The sequence below is a fragment of the Mugil cephalus genome, chromosome 7 (assembly GCF_022458985.1).
Source record: "Mugil cephalus isolate CIBA_MC_2020 chromosome 7, CIBA_Mcephalus_1.1, whole genome shotgun sequence".
NCBI lineage: Eukaryota > Metazoa > Chordata > Actinopteri > Mugiliformes > Mugilidae > Mugil > Mugil cephalus.
This window is the reverse complement of record NC_061776.1, coordinates 5,342,936-5,363,388: the sequence shown is the minus strand read 5'-3', so window position 1 is coordinate 5,363,388 and position 20,453 is coordinate 5,342,936. Positions and strand designations below refer to the sequence as shown.

The following is a 20,453-nucleotide window of genomic DNA, read 5'->3' as shown; positions in this document are numbered from 1 at the left end:
GATGGACAGTCTCAGAAAATAAAGAAATAAATAAATAAATGTTGGAGATGCTCAGAGTTTACAACCCAGCAGACAAATAAGATCATGACTTAGATTAGAATATGGGGATGAGATTTATTTATTATTTATTTTTATTTTTTGCATTGGTTCCCAGCAGCTTTAACAAGATTTAGCTTCTTAAGAAATCAACTGATCTGTATTTTTGAGCACATGGTGACATGCTGGTCATGCACAGGAGGCAAACAGTGGTTATCTTAATCATATGTTACCACACTTCACAGAGATAAAACTAAACCTCACAATTTAGAAAAAGTTCTTGGTGCATTAATAAAATAAAACTAAAAGATTTGGTTTTAATTTTAAAAAGTGATCACAAAAAAAAACCCGAACAAGTGAAGGCATCTTTCTAATATATGGAAAAAAAAGAAAAGAGAAGGAAACAGACGTTATTTGATTCATATAGAACGAGAAGTTTTTGTAGAAGAAGAAAAAAGAAATTTTCTGTGGGTCTAAACATGTCACAGACATGATGTAGATTCAGATATAATTTTAGACTTAATGACACAAGGTTTCGTCTGAATTTATCTCTGAGCGTTTGTCTTGTGAAACTGGAGAAGCTCCAAGTTTATTTAACCATCCAGACCAATAAAGCCTGGACCACAGAGACCTGTAAACTCCACATGTGTGTGGCTATGTCCTGTTTCATTGAAGGAAAATACATTCTTTCTGTTTTTTGCACCGACCAACCATCAACCAACCTACCTACCCCAACCAGCTAACTATCCAACCAACCAACCAACTACTAACCAACCACCCAACCCACCTACCCCAACCAACCAACCAATCAACCAACAAACCAACCAACCATTAACCAACCGACCAACCAACAAACCAACAAACCAACCAACCGACCAACCAACCAACCAACCAACCAACCAACTACTAACCAACCACCCAACCTACCTACCCCAACCAACCAACCAATCAACCAACAAACCAACCAACCATTAACCAACCGACCAAACAACAAACCAACAAACCAACCAACCGACCAACCAACCAACCAACCAACTACTAACCAATCAACCAACCAACCATTAACCAACCATCAACCGACTATTAACCAACCTACAAACTGACCAACTAGTGAATAATCAACCCACCCACCAACCAAACAACCAACCACCAACCCACTATTAACCAACCAACCAACCAACCAACCCACTATTAACCAACCAATCGTCAAACCAATGAACCAACCAACCACCAACCCACTATTAACCAACCAACCAACCCACTAATCAACCACCAACTGACCAACAACCAACTTTCATGTCTGGGTTTAAAAGCTAAAACTTTTAAATAAAAAAATAAAAAAAATAAATGGTCCCCTCATATGTACTTTTTGCTTGCAGACACACTTCAGAGATCACACCAGCACAGAGGTGTCCTTCCTCCTCTGCAGCAGTGGAGGACATTTACAGAGACACAAGGGTTTGGTCCGTAGTCTCTCTCTCAGTCTCTCACCCACACACTACCCAGATGGCGGTGGAACCACTCAGTCGAAGCTCTTATCTTTGAAAACTGCTCAAGTCTGCACATTGAAAATACCTGCTGCCGTCGCCTTTGATTCCCAGAGAAGCCAGGCAGACATGTCTGTGAGGCCGACTGAGTGAGTGAGACACTTACAGAGACATGTAGGAATGAGGCAACTGTGTGTCTGTGCATGATTGCCACAGTGGGGAGTATTGTCAGCTTGTGTGTGTACACTGGTGAGAATTAGCATTGTGCAAGGTGCTGGGACACGAGTTTGTGTGTGTGTGTGTGTGTGTGTGTGCGCGCCCGATCCGTGACAAGCCAACTGTGACAGGCTCTAATAGCTCTCGAACACATCCGTCTGAGCACGCCGCTGCTACTGTGTCTGTTTTATCTCTGGCTCTGTTATCACTTCGACTCTTCTCCTCCACTGCCAGCGCCGCTCGAGCGAGACAGATTGAGGAGGAAGTTGCCCGAGAAATGACGGCGGATGGAAAGCTCCGCTCTGTGCTGGGACTCCGGCAGCTCAGACCGTTGGCAAAAAACTAAAAGCAGCTCGTTACGACCTGTAGTCTTCTAGTGACGGCGTGCACGAAGTCAGGTGCCGTAGTGGTCACGGACCAAACATTAACATGCATCGTCTGTGTTACCTTGTGTTTATTTTATTTGATGTGGACATCACAAGTACATTGAGACTGTTCCAGTGGAGAGACCAGATGCTTTGCCTGTTAATCAGCAATAGGAAATGAAACAAGGTTCATGATCATAACTATAACCGAGAAAAGTCCATATTTATACATGAGAGCATTGTTGTTTTGCTTTTAGCCATGTAATAAGCTCACTGTTAACCGCATCCAAATGATGCTATGCAACTCTCTTGTATTTGCTTAGAGCTTTAGCTCCAACGTCTTTATATCAGTGCAGAAAACAGGTGAGAAATAACTGTGAAGACATTTAAGAATCAGTCCGATATTAACGTAAATTATAACGTTTTCAAATGCAAGAAGATTGTGTTTTCTCAGGACACTACAGTGTTGCCATTTCATTGGTTTTTGAGCCATAATTTTTATTGCCTGTTTTTTATATTGCTGCTACGGGTCTAAGAATGACTTGAGAAGCTTGTGACCATGACGTTCGGTTTGGTTTTGTGATCTGAACACAAGTCGCCACCTTAGAGTGCAAAAGAAGAGGACGCCATGACATCCCTTCAAAAGTGAAGCCAAAGCACTTGGAGCTCCCCCTGGTGGTTGGTGGCCCCTCCATGTTGGTGGACGGGCCAAGCTAAAACACAAAGGACACATCGAATATGTTTTTTGTGACATCGTTATGATTGACAGTTGCCAGCGAGAATCGCTGGAAAATAAGTGCAGTCTTTAATCCAACATTTCTTTATATAACTAGTGAAGGTGGAGGTAGAGCAGAGCGTAGTATTAACTAACTCTGGCTCCAAACTACAAACAAGATGGCGCCGCCCGTATCCCCCAGGACATGGATACTAGAGTCAGTTTGACCAGTTGGACATATTTTTTCTACAGTCTACGCAAACATTCCCAAGAAGCTTGAAGGACGTGAAAGTGAAATTTCAGAGCCACATTTGGAGGTGGGGTGAGTCGGTTGTGATCATGTTCACTTCAGCAGTGTGAACAAACCCACTCACCGGACGCCCTTTTCATAGGCTAAACCCAGCACACAGCCGTAAAGATTATGTCTGTCCTGGTTGCTGTTAAATATCCATCAAGTCTGTGTAAGGAGGTAGATTGATGGGTCACATTGGATTTTCTTTCCCCCCTCTGAAATTTAGTATTTAACCATGACTACCCCACGACCTAAACCACATTTACTAGTGTAACCACGTTTTCTACTGTAACATAAACTCTCCTAAACAACAACCAAGTAGTTTTTATTGTAAACATGTCTTAGATCAACTCATCTGTTTACTATGTGCATTGTACTTGTACAAATATGCTCTTCTCCTACATTTTAGAGACAAGGCTCCAGGCGCTTTTAAGATGCAGTTGACCGACACTCGAACACTGTCCTCACTGAAAACACAACACAGCTGCTCCTTCAGCTACAGCTTCTTTTCATCCTCGTCTACCCTGGAAACCAGCCTGACTTCCACCGTCCACGCATTTTTTCTTTCACATCAGTCTCTCCGTTGGGAACTGATTCTGCTCCATTAATCAGAACATTATATTTTCCAACCACGGACATGTACCAGAAATAAATCCAGACACAGGAAGTCAGGTAATTCTGCAAATCTGGTGGGAATATTACAAAGCTGGTGAGAAAAAGTGCAACATGGTGCAACTAGAGAGTAAAAATATTCTTCTCAGAGGCTTCAGACTAAACCACGGCCTCCAAACAAACTCCAAATAAGCGACGGTGTTGCTCTGTGACTGATGGATGATTAAATTGGCAACTGGTTGACAACAAATTAGCCACAAAACACATTTAGTTTTGATGTTTGCTTGATGCAAAAACTGATTATGTACACACCTACTTTATTATGGCTTTTTTTTTTTTTTTTTACAAAGTATGCTCAACACTGGACAGATCCAAGACTTTATGCTAAGCTATACTAACTAACAACCCTCTGACAAGCAGCCTTAGTCTTTAAACTTTCAAGTTTTCAAATTACTGCATTAAATGCTAGTCCATATAGACATACACACAAACAAATACCAGATTGAATCCTGTAATAAATTCAGATTAATTTCTGCAGAAAACCACAAAAAAAAAGATTCAAATCTGCACTTAAAACACGAGAAAATGGTAAAGCGTCGGTCCTTCACGTCCACCGACAAACATCACATCCCTCCCAGTCCCATTCTCCTCCCAGTTCTCCCGAGTGTCACTTTGGTCCGGCAGCCGCACATCATTTGTAATTATGCAAAACAGTCCTTTCTGGTCGCGCGGAGGAAAGCAATTTTTCTATGCAAATGGTTAAATTCCCTGCGAGGGACGCCATTGGAAGAGTGCTTATAAACGTGCTAATGATGAGTGACGGCGGGCGATATTGGGGTCACCGAACGTGCGGCACCGATGAAAATGATCAACTAAAAAGCCAGAAGTGTCCTCAGGACGGGTGAGCCGGGCAGAAGAGACGGGACGCAGAGAGTCACGGCCGCATCCATTAGTAATCCAATTGGACGAGGCAATAATGAAAGAGATCAGACGAGTGATTTAAATTAAAGAATTTATTTATTTATTTTCATTTGAATAATTTCCTTGGAGCCTCTTGGAGATGCTGGCTGAGGTGATAATTGTTCAAATCCTGCACACAAACGCACAAACACACACCTGAATGCTGCACGATCCTGACGGCCTTGTAAATATCACCAGAAATTGGGCTCAATTTCACAGCGTTAAAACAATATCCCGACACACGGACCTGAGAGGAGGCAGGGCTCTGACTTTAAGAGCAAACGGGAACCAACCCCGGTTCACTCTTCACCGTGCCACTTTAATTCAAGGAGTCACAGTTTAGGTTAGCGCTGTGAGGCTACGAAAATGCCTTAACGTCTTGTCGATTAACTCCAGTGTGCAAAAACATCACGCATTATCAACTTCCTGGAAGTGTCCAGCTGTGTCTATCCAAATGACAGACGTTGACTGTAAAGACCTGAAGGTTTCCTGAAGAGAGCTTTTGAAGCTCAGTGCGGCGTCTCTGGCCGCCGCCATCTTGGCTAATTCAAAAGACAGTCAGGGGACGCTGAGTTAGACAGCTTGCAAACTGTGAAGGCTTCACTCAATGTGGCCACACCCTTGGTTTTGCAACTGTTGTTATATCATTTAAACAGGTGAGTTGTATAAAATTATTATCCCCTGTGAAGTTGTTTGGAAATTAGCTGCAGTGTTGTGGTAGTTAGCACTGACGCCTCCCAGTAAGAAGGTTCTGGCTTCCTTCAACCATCCAAAGACATGCTCCTTCGTGTTTATTGGTGAATTGAACCTAGGTGTGAGTGTGAATGGTTGTGTGTCTCTTGTTGTGTTAGCCCTGAGATAGACGGAAGACCTGCCTCTGGCCTGATGTTAGCTGGGATATCACGAACCTCTGAAGGACAAGTGGTAGTGATGCTCGACACCACTGATGAGTAAAATTCAGGCTGGTATCGGCGATACTGATCCAATACTGATACTTTGTGTAAATACGCCCTAATGTGTCTGGTAAACCTAAAAAAAAGTAGTGTATTTCAAATCATAGATTCATGAAGAAAACAAAACATCAGAGTTATTTGTTTATTTTAAAGTGTGAAGTATATTGAGGTAGTGGCCTCATTTACTATATAGCCGAGCTAATACCGCAACAGATCATTAAAATAAATTATTGTTGAATTATTAAAAATTGTGACTCTGTTCTCTCCTCTTCTGTCGTCCTCATCATAAATGTCTTGTATTCTGTGTTGTGGTTTAACCTGAGGTGTTTCACAAGGTTTGTTGTGCTGTTACAACTCAATAGTTAAGTTACTTTCCTCTGTTTTCCTACATTATCTCCAATGACTGAAGTATCGGAAGTATCGATATTCCAGTATCGATCATTAACAAACGGATATAGGAAATGAATGAATGGATGAATTCAGTGGCCGAGAGAGAATCAAAGTCCTGCAGCTTAAGACAAACGTCCGCGCCAGCGTTTGACAGATGAGTCACGTCGTCCACCATCGACTGTTTACCGAGCAGTCTGAGAATGTCTTTTTTTTTTTTTTTTTTTTGTTTGGTATGCTGCTCCCAGACTAAAGTACAAACAAGGAGAAAACTTTTTATTTTGAATCCTGTTAAACTGCAGGCTTCTCGTTTTGGAATAAAACTCCTGCATGTATTTGTGAGCCGAGTAACCAGCTCCTGATTTGTCGTCGCTGCCCATTAGCGACACAAACCGACCGCCGCTCTGGTTTTTACAAATAACCGCCAGATACGACTGCTACCTTTCTTTTGGGTGAAACTCATTAGCTCCCGGGAGAATAAATGACAACATTTCAGCTGAACGGCGACATGCTCGGGCATCTTGTTTTGATGAAATAAAATAAAGTGCTCTAATGCTGCTGGCAATTATGTTTGGTTTGTTTCATTTGGATTGAAAGTTCCCACAATAATTAATCGTCTGAATGAGTTCCACAACCTCTTCGCCTCTCCCTGTTAAACGTCCTCCATTGTGCAATTTCAAATATGCCTTCAGTTCAATTTAATTTAATTTAATTCACTCATTCCTGGAATTCTTCTTCAAATGAAAAGACAATTAATGAAAAATAAAAAGCTTTGTAACTCATCTTCTTTGCAATCACCCAGATGTTTGTGCATCAAGGACCAAGTTTCAACGGTTCTTTTTTAGAGCAGCAGAAACTTAAAGGTGCCCTGTGACATATTTTCCTCTTTTCACCCAAACAGAACATCATCCGTGAGGCCTAACGAAGCTAGAAGCACGTCTTCCTCTTTTGCAGCTTTTCTTGGTGCGTTGCCTCATTTCTGGACAGTGGAAGGTCAGTGTGTGGTTTGTAGAACCAATGATGAGCTGCTTCCAGGGGCGTCACTAGGTTTTAAGGACAGGGGGGCTGAGGCCCCATGAAGAGTGATGATATATAATTATCTGTGTAGTTACTTATTTAAAGTATTTAAAGTTTTTCTCATTTGCTAAAACATTAAAAGCCATTGGCTGAACAAAGTTGCCTGAACTCGTTTAGATAATTGTGCGTCTGTTGTCAATACCTTAAACCATTTCACGTGAGTAAAACACAATTTGCAGATCTCATAGCAGAACTCTAAACACATTCTGCACATGTCGTCCATACTGGCAAACACAAGTGGCAACAATCAAATGCAAACAGAGGCACACATGTCATTGATTAAACACAACGAGTGAAAAATGTTTTCACTTGTTTCAAATCATGTGATACAACCAATATAAGCCAGAGAGCAAACAGGTTGTTGAAGGTGGAACGGAGAAAGTCTTAGAATGGAGAGAAGAAACAATGTGAGAGGACGAGGACGAATGCGTATGCGAGGTGGCAAAAAGAAGAGGAGGAGGAAGAGTGGAAATATCTGATGAAATTCCAGCAACAATAACTGACCATGGTCTTGTCCATGGACTGACAATGAGGAAAGCAGGACCACAATAGTCCTGTCCACCATAGTGAGGACATTCAGAGAGCAGGGACAGTATACTACTGTATTTTTGTAATTGCAAATTTGCTGTACTACACAATATGCAGCTGTTTCAATAGACATTTGTAAAGTTCATCACTGTATGTGTTGTACTGCATGAATCGGTCGGCATGGTCCTTTAGGATACTCTATGTATACTCTAATACGACTCAGAGAAATCAGGGAACGAGTGATACAAGACAACACACACGTCCAGGGAATCGACTGTGTCCTCCAGCGTAACCGGATGCGAGTGAAACAAATATACAGAGAAGCTTTTGAATGCAACTCACCAAGTTTGAAAGAACTGTGAGCTCAGTATATTATATGAATGACATTACTCTAGTACAATGTATGAGAACCAGAAGCGCATATATTCGCCCTAATTCTACTCTACAGAACAGCGCTGTCTCTGTACGTCTAACAAAAGTCTCATATTGTGTTTCTACACAGACGATATTTGACTTGGAATCCTCAGACAGACCCCATGAGTTCATCTTTGTCTATGAAGCAGATTCAGTCTAACAACGAGGGGAAGGAGAGGCCGAAACGTGATTGGACAGCGGGACGTTGTTGATGTCAACGAGGTGGTAGTGTCACAATCTGTGCTGCCATCAGCACCGTCTAGGATTTCTTGCCAATCTAAGAGATATTTTATTTGAGCAGCAGAGTCAAGAGCTAATCGAGAATCCCATCCCCACCTATGAGACCGTGTGGGACAATGTGAGTTTCCAGCGAGCTGCTCAGGTAAGAGAATGGTTTGACATCAATGGGCTGTTTATGAACTCCGTACTCGTCTTTCCTGGATCTGATAGAGGAGTCATTCACCTCTTGGAGATGGAGACTATGTGACAGACAAACCTTCACCAGAGTAAATCTGCTCCTCATGGAGAGGAACTATGTCAGGGCTGGAAACGGCCTCATCGCCTCAGGACAGAAAATATTGTTCAGGAAGAAGCAGTTTGATCACATGTTTACTCCTTTTGATTTTAGTATTATATTTAGTGTTGTATAGTGTAGCACAGTGTATTGTAGGCTGTATACTGTGCAATAAACAAATTGCATGGCCCTGAACATTGTGCTTTCCATCTGTTTACAGTACTGAGTGCTCAGTGTCTTCTGACTGGTCACTTTCTTCATATCAACAAAGAACAAGGAGACAGTAGAGTTCAGTACTGTAAAAGTAGAGGAGGAAGAACAAAAACTGCAAAGAGCAAAGCAGATTAGTAATTTCTGATCAGTTTTGAGCCACTATGATAGAACATGTTTTCCGTTCATCAAGACAACGAAGGAAAAATATGAAATTTGCTTTAAGATTAAAACTTCTCCCTGAGACCTATATGTTTTGAACAATTTGTATTTTGTATTTTTTGATGTATTGTTTACTGACTGCTTGATAGTGTGCATCATTTTGAGAGCAGTGTTTGGTTTTGAGCACAGGTAAAAGTGTCTCGTGAAGCGTGAAAAAGTTTATTTGTGAAGCGCGTTGTCAAAGATAATTCAAAGGTTAAAAGAAGACATAGGAAATGTTCAGTCTTCAGTCTGTCTTGTGTAGACTGGCACCACACTCGTCCTTCTCCATCCACGTCCTTGTCCTCGAGAGGAGTGGAAGGAGCTGTGACAACACGACGCACTCAACACACAGATGAGAGCGGCATCTGGCTTAATCGATTTCCCCACTTCCCGCTCTCTGAGCCGACGTGGCCATCCAGCAGCACGAGCTCATGTACCAGGAGTGTTTCACCCCCCCCAACGATCAATACGAAGCCGCATCTTAACGAGCACCTCTAAAGAGACGTCCACACAAAACCTGCTCATTCCTGGGCTTAGACACAATAAATAATAAAACGGAGGTCTTAGTCACCGAGGCTGTAACAAAGACGAGCGATTTACTCGTAAAAATGGCCCAAGCAGCAGATCAGCCTGAAGGTCGGCCATCAAACACTCATCCTTTCTCAGCACCGGGCCACAGAACAGAATAAACAACAATAAACACCAAATTCTAGTAGGTAGAGTTTCAGGAAACGCCCCCGTCTCCATGGTTACGGCCACCGAGTGGCAAAAAGTGACAGTTGAACATGGAGATTAGCAACATTAGCTTGAATCATAGGCTTTAATAGCATTAAAGCATCACATACAGCATAAAGCACAATCATCAGATCTGAAAAGCAGAGATGTATTTTATATTTTTACAGATATCTGCCAAAGAAAAGAGAAGTAAATGTATCCAGACACAGAAACCTGGTGTTGTGGTTCACATTTAGCGTCAGGTAATACAAATTTATGCTGTATGTTTTGATGAAGTCAAACCTTAAGTTACTTCTTAAGTTACGTTCTTGGAGGGCTGTCAGATAAGTTTGTGGATGTTGTTGTTTTGGCGTATTTACGGACGACGGTAACTATTTCAGTTCCAACAATAAATGCCAGCATGAAATCTGCTGGAATGACAGGTCAGCAAAGATCACCTGATCTTAATTATATGAGTATCATTACACTAGAGTTAGTTAATAGAGAGTCCCATCTGTGAGAGAGCTTGAATACTCCCTCGTCCCATTTCATGATGTCACTTCCTGATCTCCTGCAAACCTCCATAATGCAGCGCTTGGATTTGTTGTTTTCTGATTTGATGACACTTACAATAGATTTGGATTCCTTCTGGATTCATGACGCGCTGTGAAAACCCTCTCTGTTTACTTTAAAACCTCTAGTAGAAGTTAGTGTTTCTTACGTCTGGAGGGTGGCATGGGGGCCGCAGTCTATGAACATTTTATTTTTTAGGTCACTGGGTGAGAATACAATCAATTAAGCAGAGAGAGGATATTTTAGAAAAGATAACATTTTTTTTGCCAATTTGATATTTTTAATTTTCAAGTTTAAAAGTTTTGTATGTGGGCAGACTTTTGGAGTCTGAATTATAAAGCCCTTCACAGTTTGTAAACAGTGTGGCGTTTTTTTAAGGGGCGGGGCTTAACTGGAGGCAAAACATCTCAAACACTGTAGCCTGTAAATGTCGGTTAGCATATTTCAACGGACTGTTTTGGCAAAAATGGACGAGTGAAACGTATACTTTATAGAATATACTACTATATATATACACTCCCCAAGACCATGAGTGTTATTTTAAAAAGTTGACTCTGACTGTTGGGACTATATTCACTGACCCCTACACTCCCACTCACTGGATGGACGATTTGACCAAAGGACACAGAGGGGACGAAGTCTGGTCTGTCTTTATCAAGTGAAATCTCTCCAACAAAGATATTACAAGAAGTAAGTGGAACCACTGTGGAGGGTAACGTAGTAAATACAACTTCTGCTTGGGTAACCCTGAAACATACAACCAATGTTGAGTTAGCTAACAGTTAGCATTTACCTGCAACAAGAATCCCATAAATAATGATTTAACGTAACATAATTTCAGTCACAATTTATTCTAACCCACAACATTATCCAGAATGAAACTGATGATGCATATTACATGTTAATCTTAACCGATGTGTAGTGTGTGCGTTGTTGTTGATTGTCTCCAGTCCCTTCATTTAAGCACCAAAGCTAAACCAAAGTTGTCTACAACTGGCAATGATAAAACCTAAAGTCAGTGTTTATGATTTTTCGATTTTGGCACCAAAAATACAGCAAAACAACATTTTCAGGGTTGAAAGTAACAGTGTTCACCTCAAACTTCCCTCTGTTTTGCCTCCAGCTAACGTTGTGACGTCACAGTGACGTAGGCCATGAAGGCGTCTATAGCAGCTGTGCACTCCTACAAATTAAAATCGGTATGTTTAGTATCGACGATTCGCCAACAATAGAAACTGTAGTTGCTCTGTTGGTCCCAGTAGGCGTAGCATATGTCTCACCGCCCACCGTCGTGTTATAATTATGGCCCCAAATGTAAAGTATTATATAAGAAGTGAGAGTGAAGGAATAAAAAGACAAAAGAGACAAAACTCACGAGTCAGGATTGCATTACAGTACTGCATCAACAATGAGACTTTATTCACAAGTAGTTTACACCGATAGAACAAAATATCTTCTGTAGTGATTTCTTAGAGGGAGGGGGGGAGAGGGGGTTATGTACAGACAAGCCATCTATCGATGCTTGATGGAGTGTGTGAAAGAAAAACGACAGAGCATCTTCACTACTGCTAGAAAGACTCATTATTACAAGTTTAAAGAATCAGACACTTTTTTCTTTCTTTTTTTTTTTTAAATTTGGCTTCTTTCAAAAAGGCAGAGAAACTTGGATCAGGTTCCACATTAAATCATAAGAAGCGTTTCTTTCTTTCAGCCGCGATTGGAAACACGGATTCCAGCGAACGAGACCAGGTTGCTGCAGCGTTGCATCATGTTTGTGCTGCAGCACCTTCTCGAGTCAATCTGCACAGTTTAGGGGCGATAATCCTCGGCTCCAAGGTCCTCGGAGCGCCTCGCGCACTGATTGGAAAAGCTAATAGATAAATAACCCAACGCTGAGTTTGTTTGCTCAGAGACTACAGCACACTTCATCTGCTGAATAAATATCCATGCACTAGTAACAGAGTGAATCCAGGTCAACGTACGAACAAAACTAGAATAAAAAGTGTTCATTTACGGTCGGCCGGCGAAAAGCAGTCGAAAACTAGGGGCTGGTTTCCCAAAGTCATCCACCGCCACAATAAAAGGAGACTCTGATAGACAATAAGATGTGAAGACCCCATCCTCTTATCTGTTATGTCAATTATTAGCAAACACCTCTTTTCTGTTAATTTAATATTAATCATGATAAAAGAGTTTTTAAATTTATTCTAAATCGAGTATTTTTTGAACTTGCAGCTCGTTAACAGGCTGAATAGAAACTATCGGCTATGTTCACGTTAAAATACACTACTGGTCAACACTTCTTTATCTTTTTATTGAATGAAACCCAAAAAAAAAAAATAATAATCATGGAATAAATATATGAAAATAGTCACATTTCTGTTTTATACATAATTAATTGGCTCATTAATTAACACGACCTCCATGTTTCTGTTCCTCCTGGAAACTGTCACCAAACGCGCTCAGAATGAACGGATTCAGCTCTAATTTCTTCCCTGTTACTAGTTTTATTACTGACGCTGTATATTAATAAAATATTTATTCCAACCAGGTCAAGTGTCTACATGATTATTAGGAGCTGATGTCTTATTATTGAACAGATTATGTCTCCTACTAGTCTGAAGTGTTACTCATTCTGAAGTGATCATCACTAATGTCCATGTAAACATGGCCACAGTCCTTTTTTAAACGTTTCTGTCCGAGATGCTTTTGGGAAACCACCACCGATGAGTTTCGACGCGACACGTGTTCAGCTACTGTACATGAACAAATCATCCATTAATGCTACATTGAAGACCTACTGTATTATTCAAAATAAAAAAAATAAAATGAAACTATCCTCCTCCTCCTCCGATCATAAAAATACAGAGTGTCAGACACGCTTGATTTCACGACGGCTGATTCTCGTGTCTGTGTGTTTCCAGTAAAGAACCTGGAATCAGGCCATGTTAAAATCAAGCGTCCATCTACTGTGTGTGTGTTTTTTTTTTGTTTGTTTGTTTTTCTTAAGGCAGACATGAGTGTAACTTCAAGAGACAACGATTCAGGTTGAGGAAACTTCTTCTAAGACGATAAATGATGCTCGCGTTGATTCACCTCATTTCCAGGAATTATTCATCTTTCTTAAAATAAGCGTGATATTAATGATGATTTCAGGGCTTCAGTCTTCCACCTCCTGCTTTTTTTTTACAAAAGAAATGCTGCTGAAGATGACTTCCCTCGCTGAAACTCTGGTGCATTTGCATGAAAACGTGTCGTAAAGCACTAAATATCAGACACAAACACGATGTAGTGAAACGGACATGATGGTCAACGTCACACTGACTCACAGAGCGTCAGGGGCATCGAGCAGCAGCCGTATGAACAGCGTCTAAGGACGTGGTTCCCAACCCCTAAGAAAAGCAGCCCCCCCACCACCCACACAGCCTGAACTTAATTTTGAGGGTGGGGCTCATTCATTTAAGGAATTATTCGATTTGCAATTTAACCATTTAATTCAGTTTCAATTTATACAAAACCAACTGCTGATCATATTCTAACCGTAAGTTGCAAAATTTACATCCTAACATTCAATATTAGTTATTATTTTTACTATTTATGTCCTTTGTTTGTGGTTAGGACATATTCTCTTAGCTTCACAAGTATACTCTCTATTTTTCCAACAACAGTGACTTTGATGAAAAAAAAAACAGCTTAGATGATGCCTTCAGGAAAACTTGGACATTTCAAATGTCTGATATCATAAGGTTCACGTTACAGGTTAACTTAGAGGAGAAAAAAATAAGTTTGGTATATCCTCACCGTTTGCTGAACATTAAAATATGTGCAGCAGCTACTTTTTATTTTGGAAAAGTTTGACAACTTGGAGGTAATTTTTTTCCCAAGTTGTCATGAATGCAGCATGAGCTGCAGCTGGATCTCAACCACATAATCCAAGACCCAGAGGGAAAGGTGCGTTATTTTGATTGCATTGGTAGGTGAACTCAGCTGACTGCTCGAACCTTTACACATTTTTTTTCGAAATATTGATTATTATTATTTTTATTGTGATCGAACACCACATGCCCTGCATATCGTACGTGCAGGGAGAGACACACAATACTGGCTAAAAACTGAAGAAACAGGTGAGAACTGCCCCCTCTGTGATACCTGGGGGGGGCGGGGCCATCAGGTTGGGAACCACTGGTCTAAGGAATAGAGTGGAACAGACTCCACACGTGAACGGATTAAATTTGACTGACGCCCCTGAGGTCAACGCTGATAAATCTCCAGAACGTAGAGAAGCTATTTTGAGCAGCCCATCAGAAAGGAAAAGACATTTTTTTGGAAAAGAGGAAGGAACGTGTAACTATGTACAGGACCGGTTTCCTGTTTGTTAGGATGGGTAACAGGAGGAGGAGGAGGAGGAGGGAAAATGAACCAGACGAGTCCAGGTGAGGAAATAAAGAGGATGTGACGGCATGAACGAAGGGATCGATGGCGGATGAAGAGATGAGGAGAAAGAAATAAGAAGGAGGGAGGAAACAAAAGGGCCGATCCTCCGGTTGACGGGGAGGAGGAGAGAACTTCAGGAGGCGTTCGCTTCTACTGCGGAAGAACTTTCAGGATGGCGTTCACCTCCTCGGCAACGGTCGTCAACGCGAACTCAAACTGATCCTGCAGGGAAAGAAGAAGAAGAAAGAAAGAAAGAAAGAAAGAAAGAAAGAAAGAGGCTGAGATGTAAACGCAAACCAACGAAAACTTTGGGAGGGTGAAGGATTAGTGAAAAGTTTGATTTCAGTGATTCATGCCGAGCCTTTTGGAAGCCGATGTTCCCGCACAGACAGCGGTTTGGATCATCAGCCTTGGCCGCAGGACAAATCCAGCTTATTCCTCATTTTGTTCGCACATATTCCTACAGTTTCTGCTCCCAAAATCCCTTTTAACAGTGTCCTGTTAAGAGTAAAATCATAAGAATCCAGGTCAGCCGAGCTCCAACTTGTTAAAAAAACAAAAAAAGTGTCGTTGAAGGAACAAGGATTTGATCTCATTCAGCCACCGGAGCTTTAGTTTGTAGCTCATCATCATCATCTCAAAGGTGATGGATGGAGCTGAGGTCACCGTGACATTAATAAATGATCCCTCTCTAAGTGCCATTTTTCTACTGGCTGACTCCACATCATTTTTTATTTTTTATTTTTTAAAAAAAAGGCAAACAGGTGGAGGCAGACGGTTAGAAACCTGTCACCCCCCAAATTATAAACAACGTTAAGCCTTGAAATAACTTAAAAATATGAGTTCTATAAAATATAACGGGGATCGGCTCGTTTTCGGAGTCGGCCTCAAGCGGTCACTTGAGGAACTGCAGTTTTTGGCAACTCCTTGTTTTTAATTTGCGAGCTGCTCCGAAGTGTCGTCTGAACTAATATCGTATTTGAGAAGAAACAAAGGGCTTAGGGCGCTTTGCAAAAAAAACCCAAAAAAAACTGCACGACAGGGAAGAAAGTTAGTATATTTTTTAAGGAAGAGGTATAACTGATTGTTAGAGACACTACGGCGACTTGGAGGTCACAGGTTGGTACTAGATTGTCTCGACTTTGATGAGTCGATCCCTCACACAAACTTTTCAGGTGAGGACGGGAGTCGGGTGTAATGAGCGGTTTGTCCTTCATCTCCTGACACGTCGCTGTCAGGTAAAGTGACCTTAGCATGCCATGCTAACCAGTGACACAACGTAACATAACGTGGCTTTGTTGTGTATTGTCTATTACCAGAAGAGTGAAACTTTTTCCAGTTGACTTTCTTTAACAGTTTTAAGATGTAAAAGGGTTTAAAACAAAAATTTTAATTAATTCCAACAGAGATGTCCCTCGAGGGGGCGGAGTCCAAACTAGAAACTCTCTACAAGAGGAACTCTGAGCAGATTTTATCTGAGCTAATGGTCCGTTAGCACCAATCTTTAGTCCTCCATTTACTGTATCCACCTTATTTCTGGGGGCGCTGATGTAGAAACGATTATGGGCGCAACTTCCTGTGAGACACAGGAAGTAGCAGTGAGCTCGCTGGTTGGTTGCTGGTAGCGGTTTATTTGAACATTTTTATTTATTCATTTATTTTATTTTATTATTTTGAACAATTTTTTCAGTGTTTTACAAGGACTTTGAATTATACTTATAATCAATAAGTGTCTGCAAAAATAAGAAGGCTGAAAAGACTGACTTCAAATTGTGTAAAATGCAGCAAAATCTTTGGTTGATTAGACATTTTTTATATATATATATATTTTCAATTTTCCCCACAAATTTAGATTTTCTTTAAATACACATCATCATGAACCCAACACATTTCAATAAAGGGATAAATGGAGGCAGAAGACGTTCTCTTTCAGTCAAATCTTCACTCATTCAGGATTCGGTGAAATCCCAGAGTCACGCTGCAGTATTAGCGTAAGAGAAGCTAACAGCGCAGCTGCTAACATTAGGTACGTTCATGTGTACAGCAGTTACACAGCCACCCTATTGTTGCACATGTTAAATAATAATAAAAATAATGAATATTTGAACCTGTGTATTATTTCAATATCTTAATACTAAATGCAAAATAATAATAATTTATACTTATGAATAGCACTAGTTTAATATAGAACACATATTGTAAACTCCATCAGCTTGGGGTCCTTGGCCTGAAAAATATTGAAGATCTCTGATCTAAATAATAAACATGAATTAAAGTAACTAAAAATGGTACTGTATGTTATCTTTGGCCTCTTTTAGTTAGTGTCAGTAGACGGTGACACTGTAACGTCTTCACGTTAGAGCTGTAAAAGCTGTTGATTTCACATAAAATGAATTAATCACAAACAGTTAACATGTAAACAAACACTGGTTCTGGTTTGTACCAGACTTCGCGCCCATAATTCATGCAAAGGCTCAGGGGGGGTCAGTAAAAGGTGGATACCGCATATAATTAAAACGCCATACAGTCGTCATCAATACATCTATTGGACGCAGAGATAAAAACTTTTAATTGTAATCATTTTAGGTGTGTGTGTGTGTGTGTTACCTTGGTCTGAACCATTCCTGGCCGCTGGTCTCGCAGGTGCTCCAGAGTCGCTGCAATATCAATCTCCTTGGCACCTGTCACAAAAAAAATAAATAAAAAATAAATAAAGTGTTCCTGGATTGCGTTAAGAGGCCTGCAAAGATAATCCAGCTAACATCTGTCAATCTGGTGTTTAATACCAACTCTCCTCAGAACAGCAAAAAGGAGATTACATTCATCCTCTTTGCACAAACACGCAGACAGACTCCACAAACAGACTCGTTTTGTTGTCGGGATGAAAAAAAAAAAAAGATAAAGAGGGCGAAGAAACGGTTGGAGGGGACTTTGAGGAGGAAATCAGGGGCCGACATGTTTGTGGTTTTCTCTAAAGGAAACCGAGCTGATCTTAAAGCTCCTCGTCTGTTTTTTTTTGGTCGTCGTTCTTAGCCTTTCATGAAGGTTGGAAATCAAAGCTCCAGTCAGCGGCTGCCAAAACCTGACATGCCTCCGAGTGTGTGTGTTGGTGATTTAGTTGGCAGTCGGACCGGTCTACATGCCAGACTGGCACCGTGCCCCACAGCCGACAACAGCGCTACTCAATGACCTCCCGTCAAACACACTCTTACAATCCTTTTAAAGTCGACTACAGAGACAAGAGGTGTGTGACCACATGACTAATATCAGAGGATGTTTCCGTCTCAATTAACGTAATAAACTGATCTCCTCTGGCCACATTTGGAGGGGGTCATAATGAGTCCTGGGTCTCATTAAAGACCACCTACTCAACAGGGGTCGGTATGGATTCATTCATTCATTCATTCATTTGCTCTTACAAATGATCCCCTGTAAAAGAAACAGCATCATAACTGTTAGTAATGAAAGGGCTTTTAAGAGATTACAAAAGAAAGAATTAAAAATAAATGAATGAAAACAGAGTGACGCCTCAAAGCAAGAAGGTTTTGGGTTCGAATCCCTCGGTCGACTGGGGCCTTTCTGTTTGCATGTGATATATGGTTGAAATGTTTGTGGAAATGTTGGTTGAAGATGGCAGCGCACAGCAGCATAGTGTCCTTTCTAGCTCTTGGTATTATTGGAAACCGTCCAAAGACATGTTCGTTGCAGCTTGTTCCAAAATATCAGTCAGAGATTTATTTTTTTACAGGAAAGAGAAGTAAATGTGTCACTGCATTATGAGGAAACAACTGGAATCCAGACACAGACACGTGGTGCTGTGGTTCACATTTAGTTTCAGGTAATATTCATTTATGCTGTATTTTTTTGATGAAGTGATTAGCATTAGCATCTTTTAATTAGCTACATTTATCACAACTGAACCTAATTTAACCTGAGGCTAATCCACTTTTCCAAATAATACTCTAGTACAAAGCTGTTGGAGCTGTGTTGTATGAAGTACCAAAAGGTCATACTTTAGTAAATTGTGTATTTTCCCGGTGTTGTATTCAGGACCATATAAATATCAGTAGAACTGTTTTCTGGCCACATGTCAATGTTCGTGGACCATTTATTATTTGGTAGTTCGTATGGATCATTGTTGAGTCCATTTGTCCTAAATTTGATCTGATAATCCACATTTTTCCTGGTCTCTCTGTATTTACTGATACATTTCACCATGTTTTTGCCCCTCAGGGGGCGTGGCCCCGGGCAGCAGTGATGTCATTTCATATTCAAATGAATAATGACAGTATTTTTCTGTAGGATTTGCCGCATGAAACCGACATTGGACCTCAAGAGAAGGTGAAACCACAGCTACTTAGAGGTGGATCCAGAGACGTGAAAGCAGTTAAAGTTTTTTTTTTTAATTATTTTCTTTGAAAGCTGCTTTAATCGTAATCTTTATAGATAACTAGAGCCATATTATATCTATTAAATCTGTCAATCTAATCTACTAAATATTCCAGCTACGGCCACAGTGGCAACGTGAGAAACGTGTAGCTCTTGGTGAACCTACAGATAATTAACGCAGGAATCTGTAGGAGCTTTTCAGCCCATTGTCGGACTGTCTGTCAAACAGCTTTCACTGCACTGGTTCACTCACTGGCTGCTCTCGTGTCATTGTTAGCGGGGACCATTCAGCTGTTAAAGAGCCCAAGAGGGTAGAGACCAAACGCAGAGCTGAAAGAGTGTGAACACTAGTGCGTAACACCGACTTTAAACTTTATATGTCGCTGTTGTGTTCCAGAGATCTTAACAAAGTAGAACTAATTTACTACTCTACTTAAGTACTAAAGTGCTGTATCAGTACTGTCTTGTAGTATTCTTTTTTTTCCTCCTACTAACACTTTTACTTCAGTATATATTGAGATTAATACTTTCACTCCAGTACATTTTTTATCTGCTGCATCGTTACTCGTTGACCCTTGATCTGTCGCAAAACCCCGCCCCCAAACGGTCACTGTCCAATCGTACATCCTAGCAACCGTCACTGTGGAAACAAGGTCCGTCGAGCTGCCGACCTCCGAAAAGCTAAATAATGAGTTGTCACACACTAGATACCGCAAGAGTCCAGCGGGGGAGTCTTTCCAAAACCGGATGAAACAGTGTGGAAGGCCCCACTCCAGCTAAATATCAAGAAAATAAACCAGCATACATGCGTCTGCTCCAAGGTAAGGCTAAAGCCTTAGTAATAGCTAGCTAGCGAGCTAGCAACATGCTCATATTTACAAAACTGTATATCAAAGTTATGGTTATTATTAGCGAATATTAGTGACATAATGTAACTAAAATTATATAGTAGTATAATATAATATTACTAATATAAGTGCCAAACTAACGTTGGTTAACTTAATAATAGCTTGCTAGCTAGCTACTAGCTAGCGAGTTCACGTTCGCTAGCTAACTTTAGCTGTTTCATGGCTGGGAGCTTTCTCTAACGTTATGTGTCGTCACTTTACATTAAAATGTGCTTTCTTTAATAACTACACAACACAGTACTTGTACTTTTACTTTTAGTACTTGAGCAGTAGTACAAAAAAAAGCAGCAGTACAAAAAATGTTGAATACTTTAGTTCTTCCACTTGAGTGTGGTCCATAAACAACATTTCACCTAGTCAAGTCACTTTTTTTTGATAGAGTAACTTACTTGTACTTTTACTCAAGTCTGTGTCTCTAGTACTTTATACGCGTCTGGTTGTTTTCACACATTGTGAGTTTAGGTC

At 40.7% G+C, this 20,453-nt stretch overlaps 1 protein-coding gene across 1 annotated transcript in view; it reads right to left on the bottom strand.

Moving 5' to 3' along the window:
• Positions 1 to 11,641: 11,641 nt before the first annotated feature.
• The window catches only part of LOC125010894 (receptor-type tyrosine-protein phosphatase N2-like), a 206,381-nt gene continuing 197,569 nt past the window's right edge, over positions 11,642 to 20,453 (bottom strand). Inside the window, exons 22-23 of the mRNA XM_047589809.1 lie at positions 17,299 to 17,372; positions 11,642 to 14,913 (exon numbers count right to left, since the gene is read on the bottom strand). Of these exons, the coding sequence (XP_047445765.1) occupies positions 14,842 to 14,913; positions 17,299 to 17,372 (146 nt within the window). The 3' untranslated portion in view covers positions 11,642 to 14,841. The remainder of the gene's footprint in view (positions 14,914 to 17,298; positions 17,373 to 20,453) is intronic.